Raw genomic sequence first — 23,914 nt, 5'->3', positions numbered from 1 at the left:
TTACAATCAGTGATATGGATAGTGTAGATGTGGGTTTAATATCAAAATCAATACTGTAGTCATAAATGCTATCCCTTGTAGTTCTGGTAAAAGGGATGTTATTATATTCTGATGTATCTCCTTGTCTGCCATCCGCAGCGAGGAACCAGACCAATCTAGATACACAACACCATCATTTTAGCAGAATGTATTCTGAAGTGTACATCAGTAAAACAATTTTTGAGTCAATGATTTTTTTTCTCTCCAATAAAATGCCAATGCAATGTTGTTGATTAAAATGGCAGCAAATTAGAGGATGTAGTGTACATTGTATCAATAATACATTCAATCAATGGCAGTTTGACAGGTAGGCTTTGACAGAAAGGGTTTAGGTGGCTCTACAGCAGCCACGGCCTCTGGGGTAGGCCTAATATAATGATCATTTGAACCTAATGAAACTAAACTGGGGCACCAGCTTCCAAACCGCACTCCCCTTCCACCCCTCTCCAGCCTATTTCATACCCTACCTCTACCAACTGGATAGTGAATTCAAGGGGTATGTAGGCCACAGGCACGTGCCGTGAGCTTTTAGATTGGGTAAGCATAAGATATAGAAATACACATAATTACACATACACGCTATCAGTGAACGCAGTTTCAAGGAAATGCAATGTTGATGCCCTAGAACCCGCTAATAAACTGTAGTGTCACTTTGTGATCAGATTACCAAAAACAAAAAAAACTGTTGCCAGTTTCGACTATATCAGGGGTGCTCATTGTTCAATCTTTTTTGAACCAAGATCTTTTCAAGTAGCCAGCCTGCTGAAATCTACAAGTCCAGTTTCAACATCGCAAACGCACACATGCACAACACAGACACACACCGTTTCCAAGCTCCATAGTAAACTCACAGCACACTTTCTTTTCACACTTTATCACACAGGCACTTGACATCACATCACAAACCCTCCCTCTCTATCTCTCTCAAACACTTTTGGTCCAGAACCAATGGCACGGACAGCGACATTAGGCCTATCTCAGCGATTGATTAAGCAGCTCTCTCTCCAAACACAATGGCACAGGCCTACACATTCAAAGGTATAAGCAGAGGAAGTCTTAAATAAGAAGCCATACCAGCAGCACAGCAGTACTCAAACCATATAAACAAGCACAGATCGCCACCAGCCTCGCGAATCATATAAATCATATAAACCGCTCATACCAGGCTTGCTGGAACCCCCTAGCGACTCTCCCTTTCTGGGTGTGAAGATCGGTGAGCGGTGGCTTCGGGCGGCATTTAGCCAGTAGTTCTGTTTTTCCAGTCCAGTCCAGTCTACGAAATCCCTTTAGGTCGCTGACAGTAATGTCCATATTCACAAAATCAAGCAAGTTATCCTTATTGATTATTATTATTTAGATCGTTTGAGCTAGCTAGCATAAGCTATTCTGCCGGCGAGAGGTGAAATGTTAAGTGAACTTGAAAGTGATAAGAGCCAATCAGTAGCTCTTATCGGAATTAAAGACTACTGATTGGCTGTAAGCATGCTTACCCTGGCCACATTAAACAGCGGGCTGAGGCATCGGAAAAAATAAAAAAGACATTTTCACGCATTCAAATGTACGCGAGGGAAAGCAGAGAGAGGAGTGCTTATAATGTAACGCAATGCAAGCAAGCGTACAGGGATGAGGTAGAGCAATTGAGCAAGCTGTGCAAGGTAAACAACCTGCTGCTAAACAAGTCAAAGACCCAGGAACTCATCGTAGACTACAGGAGGAAAAAGTCCGAGATCCTGCCCCTGCTCATCGACGGAGAGAGCGTAGAGATGGTCTCAAACCTCCGTTTCCTGGGACACACCATACGGGATGACCTGGCCTGGAAGGACAACACTAAAGGCACCATCAAGAGGGCACAACAGCGGCTATACACCCTGAGATGCCTCAAGAAACAACACAGCAAGCAGGAGATGCTGGTGGCCTTCTACCACGGCGCAGTGGAGAGCATCCTCACCTTCGGCATCTCCAACTGGTACCACAGCTGCACGGCAGCGGAGAGAAACGATCTACAGAGAGTCGTGAGAACAGCACAGGGGATCACCGGCGCCACCCTCCCCTCTCTGGAGAAGCTGTACGAAACACGCTGTCTCAGGAGGGCCTCCAAGATCTCCAAGGACCCGACCCACCCTGGGCACGAACACTTTGTCAAGCTGCCCTCGAACAGGAGGTACAGGACCCCGGCCGCTAAGACAAACAGACTGAAGAACTGCTTCTACCACAGGGCCGTCAAGGCCCTGAACACAGAAAAGGCCTAAGTTCTGGGCCCAGGACAAGTCCGGACGGATTGTAATGGCAGCTAGTGCTGAGGCACAAACATGTACATTTTCAAGCCTGCAAACTGTGACACTTTTAAAAAATGTGAAAAAATACTTTCTTGTGCAATATGACAACCCTAGTTGACTATCTGTGCAGTATAGTACAGTGGATTGTGTACATAGCCTCTATTGATGTAAACCAGCTCTCTATCTTCTTGTGATTTTATGCATCTATGCTTTTTCCAAAAATGTGTTTCTTTTTCCTTTCTTAAACACCAGGGGAGCCTCCCCTCCTAAATTTCGTTGTTTGGTACCTGTACTGTAACAATGACAAATAAAGTCTATCTATCTATCTATCTAAGCAGAGTAGGAAGTGCTTACTCCTGCAGGTGGCGCTAAAAATGCAACGTCAAAATGAATGACTCCTGCTGCCCTGGGACCTAAAATACGACTCTTAATGAAAACAAACAAACGGTTACATGCACTTTTATTTTAATATTTTCACGGTCCTTTTTTATTTTTTCGTTGGGTAAGCACTGCTTACTATGCTTATATGGACGGCTTATAGGCCAACCCTGGGGTAGTGTGTGGCATCAGGGTGAATAAAATACTTAGGCCTAACGTAATCTGCTATTTCTATGTGGCCTTCGATATGAACATCTCGTTTGGGTTTAATATCGTTTTTTACAATACTATATTTTTTCTGCCTTTTTATTGTTATTGTCTTACTATTTCATCGCAACTTATTATCCTGTAAACAGTGTTGTGATGTACTTCGTGATGTGCTGTGATGCACTTTAAATAAAGTTTGATTTGGTTTGACTCGTCATTCTGGCACTTGTCATTCTGGCACTTGTAGTTCTTTACAGCCATCTTGGATCTGAATTCCTATTACATTAAGTATTTCTCGTGAGTCGTGACTATCTGTCGCCAGCTAACACCAAACAGGTAAATATAGTAAGACTTACTTATCATTTTATCTTTAGTTTGGGATAGGAAAGGAATTCATTTAATGTAATTCCACCTTACGGGGGATAGCTAATGTAGCTGCATCAGTTTCCTCTCACATAGCCGAGCCTGTAAGTAGCTAAATGTAATGTCAGCTACTGTATACTAACGAATAGCTGTCCAAATGATACATGTTGAGAAGTAAAGCTATTTTTTTTAAATATTGAATAATATTGAAAATGCATAATACCACGTTCAACTGTTCAGCTAGAGAATATGTTGGGGTTTATGTAGCTATTAACTAACTTTATCTTGCTAGCTGGTGTACCAGAATAACACAAACCAACAAAGTTCAAACCTTGCAGTGAACATTTGATTGTTGTAATTCAGCCTTTGTATCATAATTGGGCAGTTCTAGCCTACAGCTCAGTTAACTAGCAAACTGGTGTTTCACTACCTGCCGTTTCTTCGCAGGTTGATGTTATTGAATGAATGTCACAGCTTGCTAGTGAGCTGGCTCAGGGTCAATTTGATTTGATATGCTGAACACTTGAGAGTAATTTGGCTTGGCTTGACTTAATTTTTGCAAAATCCAGATACTGTTTTAGTTATGTTTAGTTTTTTTTGTGTGAGCTTTTTAAAAATATATATATATATATATCTGCTTCCCATTATTGAGGTCCTTCAGTCTGTCAAACATATGGAACATGTCAAGTTCCAACAACTAGGGCCTACATGAATCTGCTTCTGATTTGTTTGAGAGTTGACCATGACCTTGTTTAAGAAGACAAATGTCTAGACTACCCCATTATAGCTCAAGAAGTACAGTTTTAACCTGATTAGAACATTTATTTCCTTGTTCATAGACATGCCGGGTGAAGCCACAGACACTGTTCCATCAATGGAGCAGGAGATGCAACAGCCACAAGCAGAGACTGGTTTGTACAGTTATTTATCTCTTAGCATGGCATGTAACACTTATTTGAAATATACAGTATGGTGTCCTGGAACTCTATCAGCACTTTCTGACCTTTTTTCCGCCAAAACATTGTAATTATTTTCTCTGATGACGCACAAACATAACCGATGTATGGTGACCTGGTATACACACTCAGAGTTTGCCTGGGTTTCCAGGACTCCTTGCGGTCGCTCAAACCTCGGCCTATCATACTTACTTGTACTGACTACGTTTTTTTGGGGACTGGAGTGCATTGGATAACACAAACTAATAGGCTATGCCAAGCTAATTATTCTGCTGTCTTGCATCGAACATAATATGCAATTTAAAAAACTCAGGGCTGGTTTCATGGACACAGATTACAGTTTTTTACGGTCGCTAAGTCACAGTGTTCAATACTGAAACCACAGATTCACAACTCTTCATACAGTCAGCAGAGCAGAAACCCATGTGAACAAAACTGTGACTCTTTCTCTGTGATTTGTGCATTGCTTTCATACAAAATGCATTCTTTGACTACGTTCTCCAAAATCCATAACACTTCTCTCTTTCAAACTCCCCCACCTGCAAAATACTATATATTTGCAACACATTTTTTCCATTGTTAAACCACTGTGTTCAAAACTGTGAAGGACATGTTCAAAACTGAATTATTTGATGAATGGACTTTATTGTCATTGCTACAGTACAGGTACCAAACAACGAAATTTAGGAGGGGTGGCTCCCCTGGTGTTAGGAAAGGGAAAAAAAAAAAAAACGTTTAAAAAAAAATCACAAGAAGGGAAGGAGCTGGTTTACATAAATAAAGGCTATGTACACTATCCACTGTACTATACTGTACAGATAGATGACTAGGGTTGTCATATTGCACAATAGTATTATTTCACATTTATTTAAAGTGTCACAGTTTGCAGGCTTGAAATGTACATGTTTGTGCCTCAGCACTACACCTGATTTTTTCAGTCCAGCAGCTGCCATCAATCCGTCCAGACTGTCCAGGGCCCAGAACTTAGGTCTTTGCTGTGTTCAGGGCCTGGACGGCCCTGTGGTAGAAGCTGTTCTTCAGTCCGTTTGTCCTTGCGGCCAGGGTCCTGAACCGCCTTTTCGAGGGCAGCCTGGTAAAGTGTTCGTACCCAGGGTGGGTCGGGTCCCTGGAGATCTTGGAGGCCTTCCTGAGACAGCGTGTGTTGTACAGCTCTTCCAGAGAGGGGAGGGGGGCGCCGGTGATCTTCTGTTCTGTTCTCACGACTCTCTGTAGCGCATTTCTCTCCGCTGTTGTGCAGCTGGAGAACCATTTGCAGATGCCGTAGGTGAGGATGCTCTCCACTGCGCCGCGGTAGAAGGTCACCAGTATCTCCTGCTTGCTGTGTTCCTTCCTGAGGACTCTCAGGGTGTATAGCCGCTGTTGTGCCCTCTTGATGGTGCCTTTTGTGTTGTCCTTCCAGGTCAGGTCATCCCGCATGTGCATCCCCAGGAATCGGAGGGTTGAGACTCTCTCCACGCTCTCTCCGTCGATGAGCAGGGGCTGGATCTCTGACTTTTTCCTCCTGAAGTCTACGATGATTTCCTGGGTCTTTGACTTGTTCAGCAGCAGATTGTTAACCTTGCACAGCTTGCTCAGTTGCTCTACCTCATCCCTGTACGCCGCCTCGTCCCCCCCCCCGAGATGCATCCCAGCACGGTGGTGTCGTCTGCAAACTTTACGATGGAGTTGCTGGGGTGGACGGGGGTGAAGTCGTAGGTGTAGAGGTTGTAGAGGATGGGGCTTAGCACGCAGCCCTGGGGGGACCCAGTGCTGAGTCTGAGGGCTGTGGAGGTGTGGGGGCCCACCCGCACCCTCTGGGGGCGGTCGGTCAGGAAGTCCTTGATCCACGCACATATAGAGTGTGATAGACCCAGGTCTAGTAGTTTGGTCACTAGCCTGTCTGGAAGGATGGTGTTGAAGGCGGAGCTGAAGTCCACGAAGAGCAGTCTCGCGTAGCTGTTTCCCCTCTCCAGGTGGGATAGAGTGGCGTGGAGAGTCGTCGCGATGGCGTCCTCTGTGGACAATTTTGGTGCAATTTTGGTGCAATTTTGCAGTAATCATATTCCTATCATATATGACAGAAAGCTCGCAATAAACAGTTTTTTTTGCACAGTGTTTGAGTGTGCAGATGCTGTTATTTTGCACTCTATTGATACTCTTCAGTTCCAGAACCTCAGCAAAGTCTGATAACGGATGAGAGGTATTTTCACTATTTTCAGTAATCACTAATCATATTGAAATGTCTAGAAAATATTAGCAGAATATATACAATGAAATTAAATAGACTAGATGCATTGCCAGGGAAGACATTAGATGTGACCAGATGCAGACCAGAGGGTGGACCAAAACCCTCAGGAGTGAGACATTTTTGGTGTGATTGCTATTGTATTGTAGCCCTGGAATTTCTGTTTTTATTTTTTATTTGAACTTTGCATCTTCCACTTTATTTTTCACTGTTCATTTTACACAAGTAAATGTAGTGTACTTTGAAGTAAATGTACCGTAACTTACTTTCTGCAAAGATACTGAAAAAAAAGGATAAAACATAGAGAAAGGATAGAAGCAAAAGATAGACTAAAGGATAGAAGCAAATTGCGGCATTTCTGATTCATTCTTGTTGCCTAATACTTTACAGTTGTACAGCTACAGTTGTACAACTATTTTGTCTATGATTACTATAAATCAAACCATTTTTATAATGAAATATTCATTCTTGTGAAAATCATTAAAACTATGTAATGCTCCCTGTTGTTAGTGTTTTGTAAGTCAGAATGTTATGAATGACTGTGTATGTTTCTGAGTGAACATTGTTGCCAGTGTATGGTTGAACGAGCTTCATTTGAGACATGAATGAAGTGATTGGCCAACATGAGTGTTACTAATGCAGACTGTATGAATGAATGAATGAATGGTCTTTATTGTCATTGCTACAGTACAGGTACCAAACAACGAAATTTAGGAGGGGTGGCTCCCCTGGTGTTAGGAAAGAAAAAAAAACAACTTAAAATCACAAGAAGGGAAGGAGCTGGTTTACATAAATAAAGGCTATGTACACTATCCACTGTACTATACTGTACAGATAGACGACTAGGGTTGTCATATTGCACAATAGTGTTATTGCACATTTATTTAAAGTGTCGCAGTTTGCAGGCTTGAAAAGTACATATTTGTGCCTCAGCACTACACCTGATTTTTTCAGTCCAGCAGCTGCCATGCAGACTGTATGAAGAGTTGTGAATCTGTGGCTTCAGTATTGAACACTGTGACTTAGCGACCGTAAAAACTGTAAGACTAATACCAGACTAAAAAGCATCCTCAATTGAGATGCACTGCATGTGTGATTCAACCCTGGAATAGGTTTAAGCCTTGTCTCTGAAACCGCCCCTCAGTGATTATTCCAAGAGGCATTGAATAAGCATAGGGTCATTTTAATGAATGATGGTTTTACGATTCTGGGCGTTGAATCTGAAACCGGATTATTTTATGCTTGAGTGTGTATTTCATTGCTATTGATGAACTTCCACATTAATGTAAATTATTTTAGGGTATGTTTATTTTGAGATGAGTTGTTCAATGTAATGTCAAGTCAAGTCTCGTTCATTTTGGCCTAAAGGTTCCTCAACTGCTTATGTCTTTCACCAATTTTACCATATAATATTTTCTTGCTAACCTAGTCTTATAGAGGTAGAGCATGTTTTCATATAATCCACACTTCTTTCGTTTAGCCTATATAATGAGTTCTAACATCTGTTGAATTATTTTATGTTCTCCTTTTTTTCTTGAATAAGGTGTCCTGACTGACAAGGGTCAAACGGTTTAATGTGAACAACTGACTGTAGGCACTGCATGATGAAACAGTGATCTGGGCAATAGGGAATATCTCTGTTACAAACATGCTTACTAATAGTGCTAGCAACAAAGACTCTGTTTTTCTGTCTCAGATTATACTCAAGCCAACCAATGTCTGATTTTCACAGCCTTGTCACAGGCTTTTATATATATAAAAACATATTATTGCTGTTTTTTCATAATATGTACATATTATTATTATTTATTGTTTTAAACATGATGCCAAATCAGTCTTTTTAACAAATGTTTGCATACCTCTAAGTTTAAAAATCCCCTACAGTACTAGTGTTGGAGGGGGGTGGATGTTCTTCCTCCACACCAATATCACTACCTGAGCTAACCAAGGAAATCAGAGCTCCACTACTCAGAGCTCCACTATGGCTGAGTCAAAGTAGGCCGTGGGTCTGATGGCGTTTCAGAAATCCATTGATATTGAGATTGCAGAGGGCAAGCTGAATGAGGCAGACATACAGTGGGGTGCAAAAATGTGGGCACCCCTAGTCAAAAGACAATTAATATCTAAGTGAAAAGAAGCAAACCTAACCTCTAAATGGTACAAAGTTAAACATGACACATTTCGTCACATTTTAAAGCAAGATTATTATTTTTTTTACTTTTTACTTTTTACAGTTTCAAATAAAACAAGGAAAAAGGCCTTGTGCAAAAGTTTGGGAACCCTGTCAGCTAGTACTTTGTAACTCCTCCTCAGGCAACTATAACAACAATGCTTGATGTAGCCAGCTAAGAGTCTTTCAATTCTTGTTTTGGGAATGTTTCCCCATTCTTCCTGGCAGAACACCTCTACCTCTGAAATATTCCTTGGCCTTCTTGCATGCACCGCATGTTTGAGATCTCTCCACAGATTTTCAATAATATTCAAGTCTGGGGACTGTGATGGCCATTCCAAAAACTTCATCCGTCTTTCCTGGAGGTACTTCATGGTTGATTTTGAGGTATCCTTGGGTCAACATTGTCTTGCTGGAATACCCAACCTCTCTTCAACTTCAATTTCTAGACTGACCTTCAAACATTAGCCTCTCGAATGTCTTGATATTTGGTGGAATCCATTCTTCCTTCCACCCGCACAATATTGCCTGTGCCCTCAGCTGCTACACAACCCCAAAGTATAATGGATCCACCTCCCTGCTTAATAGTTGGCAAGGTGTTCTTCTCAACAAATGATTCACCCTTTTTTCTCCAAACATACCTTCTTTGATTGTGGCCAAAAAGTGACATTTTGGTTTTGTCAGTTCAAAGCTTCAGGTTTCTCAAGGTTTTCTTTTGAATACTTCAGACGCTTAATTTTGTGCTGAGGTCGTAGGAAAGGCTTCTTTCTGGCAACTCTGCCATGTAGGTGTTTTTTGCGTAAGGTACGCTGTATTGTTGTCCTGGGAACAACTAGACTGGTGTCTGCTACTATTTTTTGCAGCTCTTTTGCAGTGATGTGTGGGTTCTTCTGAGCATTTCTCACCGGATCTCGGGCCATTTTATCTGACATTTTTCTTGGTCTACCAGATCTTGCCTTGACTTCAATTGTTCCATTTATTTTCCATTTTCTGATGATGTTTCTGACAGTGGAAATGGGTAGTTTGAAACTAGTTTGAAAATTGCAAGAGTTTTTTGTAGCCTTCTCCTTGATGGTGGAAGTGAACTATCTTGATTCTGATAGCCTTGGACAACTGTTTAGAGGAAACCATGGTTTTTAACACCAGACACAACAGCCACCGCAGTTGGATACTTTAGAAGGCATGGAGTTACTTCAGAATACACAGTTCAACCCTGGAATTATATTCACCTGACTCATTGAAGCCCTAACCAGAGTAAATCACCTTGGTCTGGGCCTTAGTAATCATTTTCTCAAAAGAATAATCCAAAATGGTTCCCAAACTTTTGCACAGGGCCCTTTTCCTTTTTTATCATTTAAAAACTAAAAAGAAATCTTGCTTTAAAATGTGCAGAAAGGTGTTTTACATGTTTAACTTTTAATTTAGTGTTCAGGTTTGCTTTCAATCACTTGGAGATTAATTGTAACAGACATTTAAACCAGGGGTGCCTAACTGTTTGCACCCCACTGCAAGCACTGTGCATGGAGAACAGGCTGTCCCTGACAGGCTGTGACAGAACCCTCCTCTCATCAACGAATCACCAACGAAGAAGCAATTCAAGCACCCTGTGAAGCTGGTGAAGAAGTTGGGGCCACCATCTTGATGCAAGCGACTGCAGGTGAGGAACCAGACACACAAGAATCCCCAGAGCAAGAGACTCAGGCGATTTAGTGACTGAAATTCCAGGGGTTGTTATTGAAGAATATGCCATTCAAAAACTGATGCCACTACAGAAGACCAAGCGAGCACGGTTGAAGATGTGACAGCGACTGAAGCCCCAGCTGTTGAATTGCCTCTGACTGAAACCATGGATGCAGAAGTAGAAGCATCCCAAACAGAGAATATTGATGTGTTGTGTGAGGAATCAGGACATGGGACTAGCCACAGCCACCAGGATTTATTATGGGCCTTGAAGGAGTTGAAGCCTCTGACGTGAACATTGCAGTGCAACAAAATGAACTCAGAGTGAGCAGCCTAAGGCGGTCCAGACTGAGGTGGCCATTAATGGTGTTTGCAAGTCATTTGCTACCGGGATTTTTTTTCAGGTGGGTTATTTTATTAGAACCTCATGAAACTGACCCTGACTTGGCGCATTTTTATGAAACGTTTTTAGGTTGGTAGACAGGATTTTCATATTTAAATGCTAAATGTGTCAGTCATAACTGATTATTCTGTGATAGTAGCTTGGTGACCTTCATCTTCCTGAGAAAATGTCGGTAGATCAAATAACTGTCTTTGTTCATGTTTTATGAGTGTAACAAGTGTGACAGGGTTTGCGACATCTTTGTATTTTGTACTGTAGATGGGTAATTTGTATGTTAACGATACTGGTGACCCATATTGAAAGTTATTGTACTCCCTGGGTGTAAATGTTCTAATTTTCTCTCTCAGCGGTGGGTTTGAGAAAGTGTTGATGCCAAACATGCAATTTGTACGTAAGGCTTGGTATTAGAAACTGCTGCAAGTCTTATGATTTGTATGGTTGATTGAAGCAACGGCTTGAGCCTCGTGAATGACATCCAATGGTTGTTGCAGTACAGTAATGAGTAACTGTGTAGTACTGTATTTATTCTACACTAACACTTCCTGGAAGCTGATATGGTTTGTGCTAGTCTAGTAGTTATGACTATACCTGGTCCTTGAGCCGTGCTTCAAACTTTCAGAGCCTGATTGTCTTTGATACTTTATCATGGTTTGCATTGCAGTGCAAACCAATCTGTGCCTTTGTGTTATTTGCCGGTCAAATTGGAGTGCTCTTCATTCTGTAACATATGTGTGTGGCTCGACATTAACGCCATTTTACTTGTCCGGAGCAAGTAAAACTTTCGCCGGGTTTGTTTGCACGAGCACGACGACGCTGCTAGATCCCCGATATTTTTACCTGTGTGCAGGAAGAACAAGACGGCGCAGGCGCGAGACTAGACTAGATGATCGTGAGTGACGATATTATCAAAGCGTACGGGTGATCGACAGGCAAGTACGCTTTGATAATATCTTCACTCACGATCAAAACCCGCCGAAAGTTTTACTTGCTCCGGACAAGTAAAACTGCGTTAATGTCGAGCCCTGACTGTCCTTTGCATGCATTGAGCATACAGTACTTGTCATGGACTGGATATTGAATGAGTAATGATTAGCACTTCTGTGTTGTAAAAGCTCAGGTTTATAATGCTATGAATCCTACTCAATCAATACTGCAATTGGTGCAGTTGAGTCACCAGGTAGACCACTGTTGACCAAATCCAACTGAAATCCTGTCTTTCCTTCAGGAGCCTCTGCTTCCACTGTGCATTCCTCCACTCCCCTGTGCCCTGCTACAGCTAGCTCCTTTATTCCTCCTAAAACTAGCGACAATAAAAGTGGGACCAAGCATCTGTATGTACCTCTGTCCTCTTCACCCAAAGCTGTGCCTGGGGTCATCAAGCGCCCCTCTCCCTCCACCTCCTCCTCCCCCTCATCTTCCAAGTCTCTCTCCTCCTCCCCTCACGCCTCTCCTCCCTGCTCACCCCTAGCCTCTGTTGGCTATCCTCTTGCTCGCTGGGACCAGGCCAGCCAACAACCCAAGGTAATCAAAGCTGGAGAGCAAGGGAATGTTAATTGCAATGGGTTACTGGTTGCCACTAACATACCTACTAAACCCACCTTAACTCTTGGCATGGCTGAAACTCTGATTCTAACAACAAGGCAACAGCTCTAGCCAGGCCACTACCTCCCACTCTGTCTGAAAGTGCACCAGACACCATTGGTGTAGCTCCACATGTTCATACCTATTCTGTTCTCACTACTACCCTCTGCCTTATATGCTCAGCCCAAAGTGGACAGCACAGCCATGCTTCCAACTGAAGACGCATCAATCAAAGCTGTCCTCTTTTCCCCAACCCCAGCAGTAGTAAGCCCTGCCCAAGCTACAGCCACTAAGGCTGACGCTGTCCATCCTGAACATTTGACCACTGAAGCTACAGCCTATCGGGTTCAGTTCTCAATGGTTGAAGATGCTCCCAAGGCTCCATCAGCTAAAGCCTCCCACTTTGCCTTTAACCTGTCAGCCTGCTGCTCCTGCACCCCTGTCATTTTCTGCTGCTTAAGCTCCTTGCCACCCAAAGAGAGCTACTGGAGGTCAAATACAAGAGCGGATGCATGTGGCTGCCTCTGCATCTGCCCAGGCCTCCATTGTAAAGCCTGAGTTGCCCTCTGAGACTGCAGTTGTTGACCGAGCTAAAGAGCCATCTGTAGACATGCCTGTTAAAGGGTCCTGCTGAGAAGGAAAAGGTTATGGCTTCCACTATTGCCCCCTCCCTAGCTTCTGCTACTGCCTTCACCACTGAAAAACTGGCCACCACTGTATTTGAGTCTCCTAAGTCTTCTCCATCCCCATTTGATGCAGAAACAAACCCCACCTCTGCCAGTGTGAAGGTGATTGTCCCTTCCAAACCAGCTCCTCTAGCAGCTGTCCCTTCCAAACCAGCTCCTCTAGCAGCTGTCCCTTCCAAACCAGCTCCTCTAGCGGCTGCCCCTTCCAAACCAGCTCCTCTAGCGGCTGTCCCTTCCAAACCAGCTCCTCTAGCGGCTGTCCCTTCCAAACCAGCTCCTCTAGCAGCTGTCCCTTCCAAACCAGCTCCTCTAGCGGCTGCCCCTTCCAAACCAGCTCCTCTAGCGGCTGCCCCTTCCAAACCAGCTCCTCTAGCGGCTGCCCCTTCCAAACCAGCTCCTCTAGCGGCTGCCCCTTCCAAACCAGCTCCTCTAGCGGCTGTCCCTTCCAAACCAGCTCCTCTAGCAGCTGTCCCTTCCAAACCAGCTCCTCTAGCAGCTGTCCCTTCCAAACCAGCTCCTCTAGCGGCTGTCCCTCCCAAACCAGCTCCTCTAGCGGCTGTCCCTTCCAAACCAGCTCCTCTAGCAGCTGTCCCTTCCAAAAACAGCCCCTCTAGCAGCTGTCCCTTCCAAACCAGCTCCTCTAGCGGCTGCCCCTTCCAAACCAGCTCCTCTAGCGGCTGCCCCTTCCAAACCAGCTCCTCTAGCGGCTGTCCCTTCCAAACCAGCTCCTCTAGCAGCTGTCCCTTCCAAACCAGCTCCTCTAGCAGCTGTCCCTTCCAAACCAGCTCCTCTAGCGGCTGTCCCTTCCAAACCAGCTCCTCTAGCGGCTGCCCCTTCCAAACCAGCTCCTCTAGCGGCTGCCCCTTCCAAAACAGCCCCTCTAGCAGCTGTCCGTTCCAAACCAGCTCCTCTAGCAGCTGCGGCCATACTATCCCTTGAAGTTGATGACTTCCCTCCTCTGATCCAACCAGAGGAGCCTGTTGGCACATTCATGTTCCCCCCACGCACACCAGTGGAGGCTGCCCCCAAACCTCCCTCATCACCTACCGCTGCACCCTCTGTAACCCCAATCTTCATCACTGAACCCCCACCAGAAAAAGACCCTACCATGGTGGAACCAGTGGTCAAGAACAACAAGGGTATTCCTGCCTTTTCACATTTGTATGGCAGTTGAAGTAGCATTAACAACCTAGTATGCAGCATTTAGAGGGCCATGTCTCTCATTAGATACATAGGGAGAATACACGCACTTGGGAAAAATGTAATCACTAACATGGCACTTGTTTTTACAGTACAATATTAAATTATATTCAGTATATTCAAGTCTGTTTGGTGTGGTCTTTTGAAAGAGGAAGTATTTTGTATATGAGTAGTTTGTGATCTTTTATCTTAGGTGTTCAAACATGCAGCGGAATGGGGTAGAATTAGGATGTTTTAATGCTTGTGTGAATGATTTTGTCTAATGTTTATCGCCACTCTTAAAAACAATTTCCCTGGTCCAGACACTTGTCTCTGATGATGGTCAGAATGTAGGGTGTTCAAAGAAATACGTTCACCTGTGCTTTAGTCACATGATTATCTACTGTTTTACTGATTTGTGTCAATGATGTATATAAACATATGGTATGCTGCCAATTGAATTAATATTAATTTGAATTTATTCTTAACAAATGGCTGCACACTACCTCCATTTTAGCAAATTAAGGGCGTGGTCCTCATTACTGTATCACCACAAATATTATCTGTGATTTATCTTCATGTAACACTAGTTTTATTTTCTGCTAGGAATAATTGAGTGCAATATTCTGATGTGTTTTCTAACGTTATCTTGGATGGCTTGTAGGGTCTTTCACAGATTCAGACAGTGATGAGTCGGTACCAGAGTTGGAGGAGCAGGATTCAGCCCTGTCACAAACACAGCAGGCACAGGTATGGCCACCAGGGGACACTGCAAACCAATTTATTGTTGTCCTGTATTGTCACATGATAGATTTGTCCTGGTAAAAAGTTAAAACTTTTCAGGAAACATGATTAAGCATGTTCTTGTTTTTCTTCAGCTTGCAGCAGCTGCTGAGATTGATGGGGAGCCAGTGAGCAAAGCAAAACAAAGCAGAAGTGAAAAGAAAGCAAGAAAGGTCAGTTACTTTATTTATTTTTCTTTTCTTTTCTATAAAATCTATTGAATATCAATTACTTCTATGATAGTTTAATCAGTTGACTTTTGTTCTGTTATCATTGTAATCAGGCCATGTCCAAGCTGGGTCTCCGCCAGGTGACAGGAGTGACAAGGGTCACCATCAGGAAATCCAAGAACATTCTCTTTGTCATCCCCAAGCCAGACGTCTACAAGAGCCCAGCATCAGACACATACATTGTATTTGGCGAAGCTAAGGTAGGAATGTACATAATTTCAAGTGGTGACAACAAGTGTTCCGGAACATCTCTTCTTTAAATCCCTTTTAAAGGGACTTGGCCAGACGAATGTGTGGGCGTGTGAAAACAGCTTCCAAATGTGTTCTATACATCAAGGATTTTACCCATGAGTGTTTGGGGATAATCACATGATTTTGAAAACTACAAGGAGCTTTTGGGAGGAGTGAGTTTATCATTCTCAAATCAACTATTTCCTGGTTTGCACTGCGCTAACACATACAGTACATCTGTCACTTGTTGTTTACTAACGTGCCACTGATGCACCACCGTTACTGGCTGGGAGGCGCAAGGCATTTTGGATGTTGTAAGAAGTCAATCATTCAGACTTTTACTTTCCTGGTCCAAAGACTATTTTCTCACTTATTTCTTCAAAATATATATATACACTACCGTTCAAAAGTTTGGGGTCACTTAGACATTTTCTTATTTTTGAAAGAAAAGCACAGTTTTTTCAATGAAGATAACATTAAATTAATCGGAAATACACTCGATACATTGTTAATGTGGAAAATTACTATTCTAGCTGCAAACATCTGGTTTTTAATGGAATATCTACATAGGTGTGTAGAGGCCCATTTCCAGCAACCGTCACTCCAGTGTTCTAATGGTACATTGTGTTTGCTAATCGCATTAAAAAGCTAATGGATGATTCGAAAAACCTTGAAAACCCTTGTGCAATTATGTTAGCACAGCTGAAAACGGTTTTGCTGGTTAGAGAAGCTATACAAATGGCCTTCCTTTGAGCTAGTTGAGTATCTGGAGCATCACATTTGTGGGTTCGGTTATACTCTCAAAATGGCCAGAAAAAGATAACTTTCATATGAAACTCGACAGTCTATTCTTGTTCTTAGAAATGAAGGCTATTCCATGTGAGAAATTGCCAAGAAACTGAACATTTCCTACAACGGTGTGTACTAGTCCCTTCAGAGAACAGCACAAACCGGCTCTAACCAGAGTAGAAAGAGAAGTGGGAGGCCCCGGTGCACAACTGAGCAAGAAAACAAGTACATTAGAGTCTCTAGTTTGAGAAATAGACACCTCACAGGTCCTGAACTGGCAGCTTCATTAAATGGTACCCGCAAAACGCCAGTGTCAACGTCTACAGTGAAGAGGCGACTCCAGGATGCTGGCCTTCTAGGCAGAGTGGCAAAAAATATATATATATATCTGAGACTGGCCATTAATATGGGCAAAAGAACACAGACATTGGACAGAGGAAGATTGGAAAAAAGTGTTATGGACAGACAAATCGATGTTTGAGGTGTTTTGATCACACAGAAGAACATTTGTGAGACGCAGAACAAGATGCTGGAAGAGTGCCTGACGCCATCTGTCAAGCATGGTGGAGGTAATGTGATGGTCTGGGGCTGCTTTGGTGCTGGTAATGTGGGAGATTTGTACATGGTAAAAGGGATTTTGAATAAGGAAGGCTATCACTCAATTTTGCAATGCCATGCCATACCCTGTGGACAGCGCTTGATTGGAGCCAATTTCCTCCTACAACAGGACAATGACCCAAAGCACACCTCCAAATTATGCAAGAACTATTTAGGGAAGAAGCAGGCAGCTGGTATTCTGTCTGTAATGGAGTGGCCAGCGGAGTCACCAGATCTCAACCCCATTGAGCTGTTGTGGGAGCAGCTTGACCGTATGGTACGCAAGAAGTGCCCATCAAGCCAATCCAACTTGTGGGAGGTGCTTCAGGAAGCGTGCGGTGACATTTCTTCAGATTACCTCAACAAATTAACCACTAGAATGCCAAAGGTCTGCAATGCTGTAATTGCTGCAAAGGGAGCATTCTTTGACGAAAGCAAAGTTTGAAGGACAAAATTATTATTTCAAATAAAAATCATTATTTCTATCCATGTCAATGTCTAGACTATATTTTCTATTCATTTTGCAACTAATTTAATACATAAAAGTGTGAGTTTTCATGGAAAACACGAAATTGTCTGGGTGACCCCAAACTTTTGAACGGTAGTGTATATTTACAAGCTATTTAGACAACAAAGATCACAAGTAACTTGTTGAGCCATGGTGACAATCTTTGACATTTTACTTAAAATGTCATAAAGATTTTGGATTCTTCTTGGTATGAAGTACTTCTATTATTCATACATTTCAGTGATTGTTATCTTTGAATAAATGTTATTCTGTTCCAGATTGAAGACCTTTCACAACAAGCTCAGTTGGCTGCAGCAGAAAAGTTTAAGGTTCAAGGTGAAGCTGTCTCAAATATCCAGGAGAACACACAGACGCCAACAGTACAAGAAGAAAGCGAAGAGGAAGAGGTGAGGGTCACTTCTTCTTCGGCGTATGGGTAGTTGTTTTTCCTCTCCACTCCACCAGGCTCGGGGCCGAGGGGCTACCCTTTTACCACCCCGAGACCTGGTTGAGGGGCTCACCCGGGCTATATTTCTGGACACCCCTCCAGAAGCCACGTCATCGTCTCGTCATCTAATACCGACAGACCATGCATCCCGTTGGGTGGGTGGTACACCGGGCAATCCAGGATAATATGGTCTGCGGTTTGGTCCTCTGAGGGTCACTCAACTGATTGTATCTAACATCAGCTGTTATCAACCTGCATCTTCTTGAATGTCCTCCTTGTTTATCATGAAATGGTAATATTGTTTACAAAGTCTGGAATCTTCATGTCTTCATTATGCACATCTGTAATCAGTATGTAATGATGCAACATATTTGTTTATATTGATTCACCCAAATTGACTACTAATGTGTTCCCTGCGTTTGTAGGTAGATGAGACAGGCGTGGAGGTCAAGGACATTGAACTAGTAATGTCACAAGCCAATGTGTCTCGAGCAAAGGCTATTCGCGCACTCAAGAACAACAACAATGACATTGTAAATGCCATCATGGTAAGAATAGTTAATTGTTTTTAGATATCTCGATAACCAAGTCCGTTTTTCTTTACTCATGTACTTACTTTACTTATGTGTAGCCATTTTGCACTTGACAGTGATAGCCTTGAAATGCATGTAGTGTAGTGTAGATTCTCTTTTATTGCTTCAATGTTGTTATCTATCTCTTATTATACATTTTCTCTTTACAGGAGCTGACCATGTAGCATCGTCAAAGAACCATGAGGATTAGACGTGGAATGTGCGTTTTACCTTGGGGGCGTTAAATTAATTCCAGGGACAGAAATAAAGTTATGGATTAATTCAATGTAATATTTTGTTTCCGTTTACTGTGTATATTTATTTGACCCTTTGCTGGTAATAAAATAGTTTTCCTCACAAGTTGTTGTTCCTTACAAGTTACTTTTGTAAAACTTTGTTTACACAAAAAACCTATCTGTATACAGAGACTAAAGTGAGGTAAATGTTCAACTTCAAAATGAATGGATATAAAGTAGCTAGATATATTTCTTGTCATGCACTATTTTAGATGCACAAACTGGTATGGTAACATAATTATAATTTGACTTGGCACATATCAGCCTGCCCTGCATACACACTTTTTACGAAATAGTAAAAGCTAAGCAATTTCAGCCACATGAGATGCAGATGAAGCCAGGTTTGAGTCGATCAAGACTCCAGCACGAGTATTTAAAAACCATGAAACCCCCCCCCAAAAGAGCTCTGGGTCCTCTCTCACCCTCTGAACGTTTCAAGGCAAAGCGCTGTGGCCAGTGAGCGGAAAGCCACACGTGCGTCACTCACTGCGCGAGAACGAGCCGAGGAAAGCACGCGAGGCGCTCACTGGGTCGGTGTACTGTGACTGACACGGGTTTATTAGCCAGCTAGAATAGATAGTCACATTTTGCCCAGTCGTAACACGAATAACCAAGACCAGTGGACACACCGAGGCGATACTGCAGTCTGGAGAGGAAAGGCAAACTAGATAGCAAGAGAAATGTAAGTCTGGAATCAATGGATTGAGGAGAGCGTAAGCGTAGCATGTCTATGTTCGTCTAGACTGCCGACTAGCTAGCACTATCAGTGAGTGCGTTCATAGTCATAGTTGCACACCCCCCCCCACTCAGTTGGCAAGAAAATAGGCAACAGTGCAACATTGTCTACTTGCTTATTATGGTTATATTAGCGAATCTAGAGAAAACTCATGTTTGTGAGCCATTTCTTTCAAGCAGGCTAGGCTCCACACAAAAAAGGTATGCTGCTGTCACGTTTGAGTCGGTGAATGGAGCACTCGTCAGTGAGCTAGCTAACAACCTAGCCACAGAAGTTGATCTTCCCAACAACACTGTTAAACCCATAGCTCAAATATGTGGCTATACAATTCACGATGAGATATCTGTCATAACAAACTGTTCCCCGTGTTATAGTTAACCCCAGTCGAGTGGCACATCACAGAACACCCTGTCTCAGTAGTCCAGCTGGTCCCTTGTAGGCTAGATATTATCCCCCTATTGGAGCTAGCTAGTAGTTCAAGTATTTTGACCTTGAAATAAACAAGGTTGTATGGGCGGGGCCAGTGGGCACATCAACATTGGTTTATTCAGTTTCCAGCACCTTCATAGCATGGGGTTAATGTGAATCTCTGAAATAGTGCATGAGGCATTGATCACAGCTTCATGTAGGCTAATCCCTGTGAAGGATAGCCTAAGGTTTAGAGAGGCTGGCCAGCAATCGGTGGGTCGCTGGTCCGATCCCCACCCTAGGAGGGAGCCGGATGTGAGCTGTTGACTAGGATTGCTGGCATCATATCTAAGGTGCCTACCACTGCCGTTGTGGCCTTGAGCAAGGCACTTAACCCTTAACTGCTACAGGGGCGCCGAAGATGTCTGACCCTGTGTCTAGAGCCTGGGGGGAGACGTGCATGAACTACATTTTGTTTTTACAGTACTTGTGCCCGGTTCAATGACAATAAAGTTGTATCTTAATCTCTTAATTTAAAATGTGCATCATTGTGTATCTTAATCTTAATCTCTTAATCTAAAATGTGCATGTCAATTGTGTATTTTAATCGTAATCTCTTAATCTAAAATGTGCATGTCAATTGTGTATCTTAATCTTAATCTCTTAATCTAAAATGTGCATGTCAATTGTATATCTTAATCTGTTAATCTAAAATGTGCATGTCAATTGTGTATCTTAATCTTAATCTAACATGTGCATGTCAACTGTGTATCTTAATCTAAAATGTGCATGTCAATTGTGTATCTTAATCTTAATATCTTAATCTAACATGTGCATGTCAATTATGTATCTTAATCTTAATATCTTAATCTAACATGTGCATGTCAATTATGTATCTTAATCTTAATATCTTAATCTAACATGTGCATGTCAATTGTGTATCTTAATCTTAATCGTAATCTCTTAATCTAACGTGCATGTCATTTGTGCTTCAGGCAGCCTGCAACTGTGAAGTGGTATGACAGACGGGATGCCGTCTTCATTGAGTTCTGTGTGGAGGACAGCAAAGATGTCAAAGTTACCTTTGAGATGTCCAAACTAGATTTTGGGTAAATTGGTTTATCTTACACTTCACATACCACAGTACTCTAACATCCCTCTGAACAAGTGTGCTATTCATAAGCTACTTAATGAAATAGTTGGAATGAGCAAATCTTCTTTCTGTCTGTCTATTTTGTTCCTGTTCAGTTGTGTTGGCGGGACAGATAACATAAAACACCAGAATGAATTGGACCTTTTTGAGACAATTGACCCCAATGTAAGTAATACGTATATTTCTCAGTTGCAGAATCACCATCTCTGTTTGGATACACAGAGAAAGACACGTTGTCTGATGAGGATTACAAAGAAGATACCTAGTACAGTGTAACCTCGGTCTCAGGCTTCAAGCATATTTGGCAGAAGTGTCTGGGAACGAGATTAGGTGCAGAATGACTTGCCATGTAAGCATGTAAACCTTTCAAAGCAGTGTTTTTCACCTCTCTCCCCTCAACACAGGATTCTAAGCACAAACGCACAGATAGGTCTGTGTTGTGTTGTTTACGAAAAGCAGAGGCTGGGAAATCATGGCCACGGCTAACAAAAGACAAGACAAAGGTCAGAATTGTTTCCATATAGTATAAAAAATTAATGCAGTGTCAGTGATTTATGTCGTTATGATTTTGCTCTGAACAAGAGCTGTTTTAATTCCAGTGGGGATGTTTATTCTTCACAGTTTAACTGGCTCAGTGTCGACTTCAATAATTGGAAAGACTGGGAAGATGACTGGGAAGATGGGGAATCCAGTTTTGGCCAGTTCTCAGAGGCAAGTTTTCATGTCAAAAAGTTCCACTAATAGCTGTTGTTTATTGCTGTGGGGTTGGAGATTAGATACAGTGACTGTTGTCTTCTTTGCAGATGATGAACAACATGGGAAGAAATGATGATCTACCTGATATGGATGGTCCACCGAAGGAGGTATTATTTTATTTCCAAATACATTTTACAACAGTGAGCAATTATAAAACCAGATAAAGGGCTACATCAGAAACATTGGTTTACATGATAGATAGATAGATAGATAGATAGATAGATAGATAGACTTTATTTGTCATTGTTACAGTACAGGTACCAAACAACGAAATTTAGGAGGGGAGGCTCCCCTGGTGTTTAAGAAAGGAAAAAGAAACACATTTTGGAAAAAAGCATAGATGCATAAAATCACAAGAAGATAAAGAGCTGGTTTACATCAATAGAGGCTATGTACACAATCCACTGTACTATACTGCACAGATAGTCAACTAGGGTTGTCATATTGCACAAGAAGGTATTTTTTCACATTTGATCATGTAATAGTTAAACCCTAGGAAGAATACCAATGTGTTGTTTCTTTTCATTGAGTGGAGACCAGTCATTTACCAGTTGACTTTATACAGTCTGTGCAAGAACTAGATCAAATTAGTTTTTGTGGTTAGATAAATGAGCTTTAAGTATGTTAAGTTTCACACTAACCTGTCACACTTTTGTTTGCTACTTGTAATTCATAGTATGGGACTGGAGACAGCGATGATGAAAGTAAGCTTGTTCTTACAGTTTTTGTGTTTACGCCAGTGGCCATTCAATGTAGCTATCTGTTTGTTGTTATATTTAAAGATGGTTGTATCCTTATTGGTCCATTCATTCATTCCATCAAATGAGAACAATTCTGTCAAAATAGTAGATTAACTTTTTATTTTTATTTTTTCAGAAATGCCAGACCTTGAGTAATGGAGCATACTGAAGGAAGTCTTGTGAAGGATAAAAAACAAGGAGTCACAACGGGTCGTTGAAGAGAAAGACTGGAGATGAGTTGGTAGCTTGAGAAGGAACTTCTTTAAGAGCAGTTCACTGAGGCGTGTTAGTTGGACTGACAAATAGAGCTATCTCCAGCTATCGGCAGTGCTGTGCTTTGCTGTCCTATTTGGCATGGACAATTTTTTCGGTTGTTTTTGGATATAGTTATTGTTCATTATTAACAATGGCTGATGGGATGCGCTTATGTCTTACACCATTCCATGTGTTTAACAATGTCAGTGAGGTCATGTACTAAATATAAACATTGTGATTTTTTTGTAATGAAAAATGTCTTGTTTATTGTTCATGCTGTACATTTGATTTCAGTGTTATGTTTGTTAATTTATTTATTTTTGCCTTGAAGGAAGCATTTTTCCAACTGTAAATATTTCTGTTAGAAGTTCATTGATTTTAAATATTGCCGCATTTAACTTGATAATTGCCTGTTTAACTTGTTTATGGTCAAGTTGTAATGGTGCAACCTTTTCATGCAGTCACATTTAGAAAATGTGTTATTGTTTTTTAGGGATGCACAGAAATGAAAATTCTTGGCCGAAACTGAAATTAAGGAATTTTTGTACCATTGCATAAATTAAATAAATTTACTTTTTATTCATGATTGAAATGCTTATTCACCTAAAATGTAAAATGATAACTATTTAAATTACGTGTTTGAAATTGTATATACTTTATGTTACATCATTTTTTCCTAATTTCATGAAAGATGTAAAACAAATATATATTTGAAACTACTTTTATTTTGAAAAACGGAAATACATTTCGATGTTGAAAATCACATCACACCCATCGCTAGTCAAGCCAAAATATTGCAATGCAATGGATTCGGTGAGTAATCCCCACTGCTACCTAATTAACTAACACTAATTTACATTGTTAGTAGGCTCACAAAACAAGCTGTGTTAGTTGACTAGCGAGTGTGTCATTGATTTTCAACAAGGCTGAAATGTATTTACATTTTTCTAAATAAAAGTCTGAACATCAAATCGGCTGCTGGCTTGTTGCAGCTGTCACAAATACTGTTATCCTATCAGTTTCCAGTGATCGCTTAGCTCACGCTTTTATTTTGAAGTCGCGAAAACGGAAGTATTTATGTCGGAATGTGCATCATTATCGTCCAGAGAACAGATGCCTAAACATGACATCAGTAAACATTCTTTTCACATTTCGTCCGAACACCGAATGTGCTTTTCTTTGTGCTAATTTCGGTGGCCGAGATTTCGGTGCATCCCTATTGCTTTGTCAGTGTTTACAAGGACCCCAA

The 23,914-nt window shown here is 41.8% G+C and overlaps 2 protein-coding genes across 3 annotated transcripts; both read left to right on the top strand.

Annotated features, from left to right (window-relative positions):
- The first annotated feature begins 3,162 nt into the window (after positions 1 to 3,162).
- LOC308160148 (nascent polypeptide-associated complex subunit alpha-like) lies at positions 3,163 to 18,578 on the top strand. Of its 2 annotated transcripts, none has more exons than XM_080534031.1 (8): positions 3,163 to 3,236; positions 4,103 to 4,174; positions 14,828 to 14,913; positions 15,042 to 15,119; positions 15,230 to 15,376; positions 17,580 to 17,708; positions 18,175 to 18,297; positions 18,492 to 18,578. In XM_080534031.1, the coding sequence occupies exons 2-8, from the start codon at positions 4,105 to 4,107 to the stop codon at positions 18,504 to 18,506; spliced, it is 648 nt and encodes a 215-aa protein (XP_080390157.1). In that variant the 5' UTR covers positions 3,163 to 3,236; positions 4,103 to 4,104; the 3' UTR covers positions 18,507 to 18,578. The 2 variants fall into 2 exon arrangements, with proteins under 2 accessions (XP_080390157.1, XP_080390158.1); XM_080534032.1 differs by having other exon boundaries at positions 18,495 to 18,515.
- A 586-nt stretch (positions 18,579 to 19,164) lies between these two features.
- ptges3a (prostaglandin E synthase 3a (cytosolic)) lies at positions 19,165 to 23,196 on the top strand. Its single transcript, XM_080533796.1, has 8 exons — positions 19,165 to 19,299; positions 20,757 to 20,870; positions 21,010 to 21,079; positions 21,319 to 21,417; positions 21,536 to 21,625; positions 21,718 to 21,777; positions 22,347 to 22,374; positions 22,547 to 23,196. Coding segments are annotated over exons 1-8 (483 nt in total). The 5' UTR covers positions 19,165 to 19,297; the 3' UTR covers positions 22,567 to 23,196.
- Positions 23,197 to 23,914: the final 718 nt, after the last annotated feature.

This window comes from Nansenia antarctica, assembly GCF_963989245.1.
Source record: "Nansenia antarctica genome assembly, chromosome: 6".
Taxonomy (NCBI): Eukaryota; Metazoa; Chordata; class Actinopteri; order Argentiniformes; family Microstomatidae; genus Nansenia; species Nansenia antarctica.
This window is presented reverse-complemented; position numbering and strand designations above follow the sequence as displayed.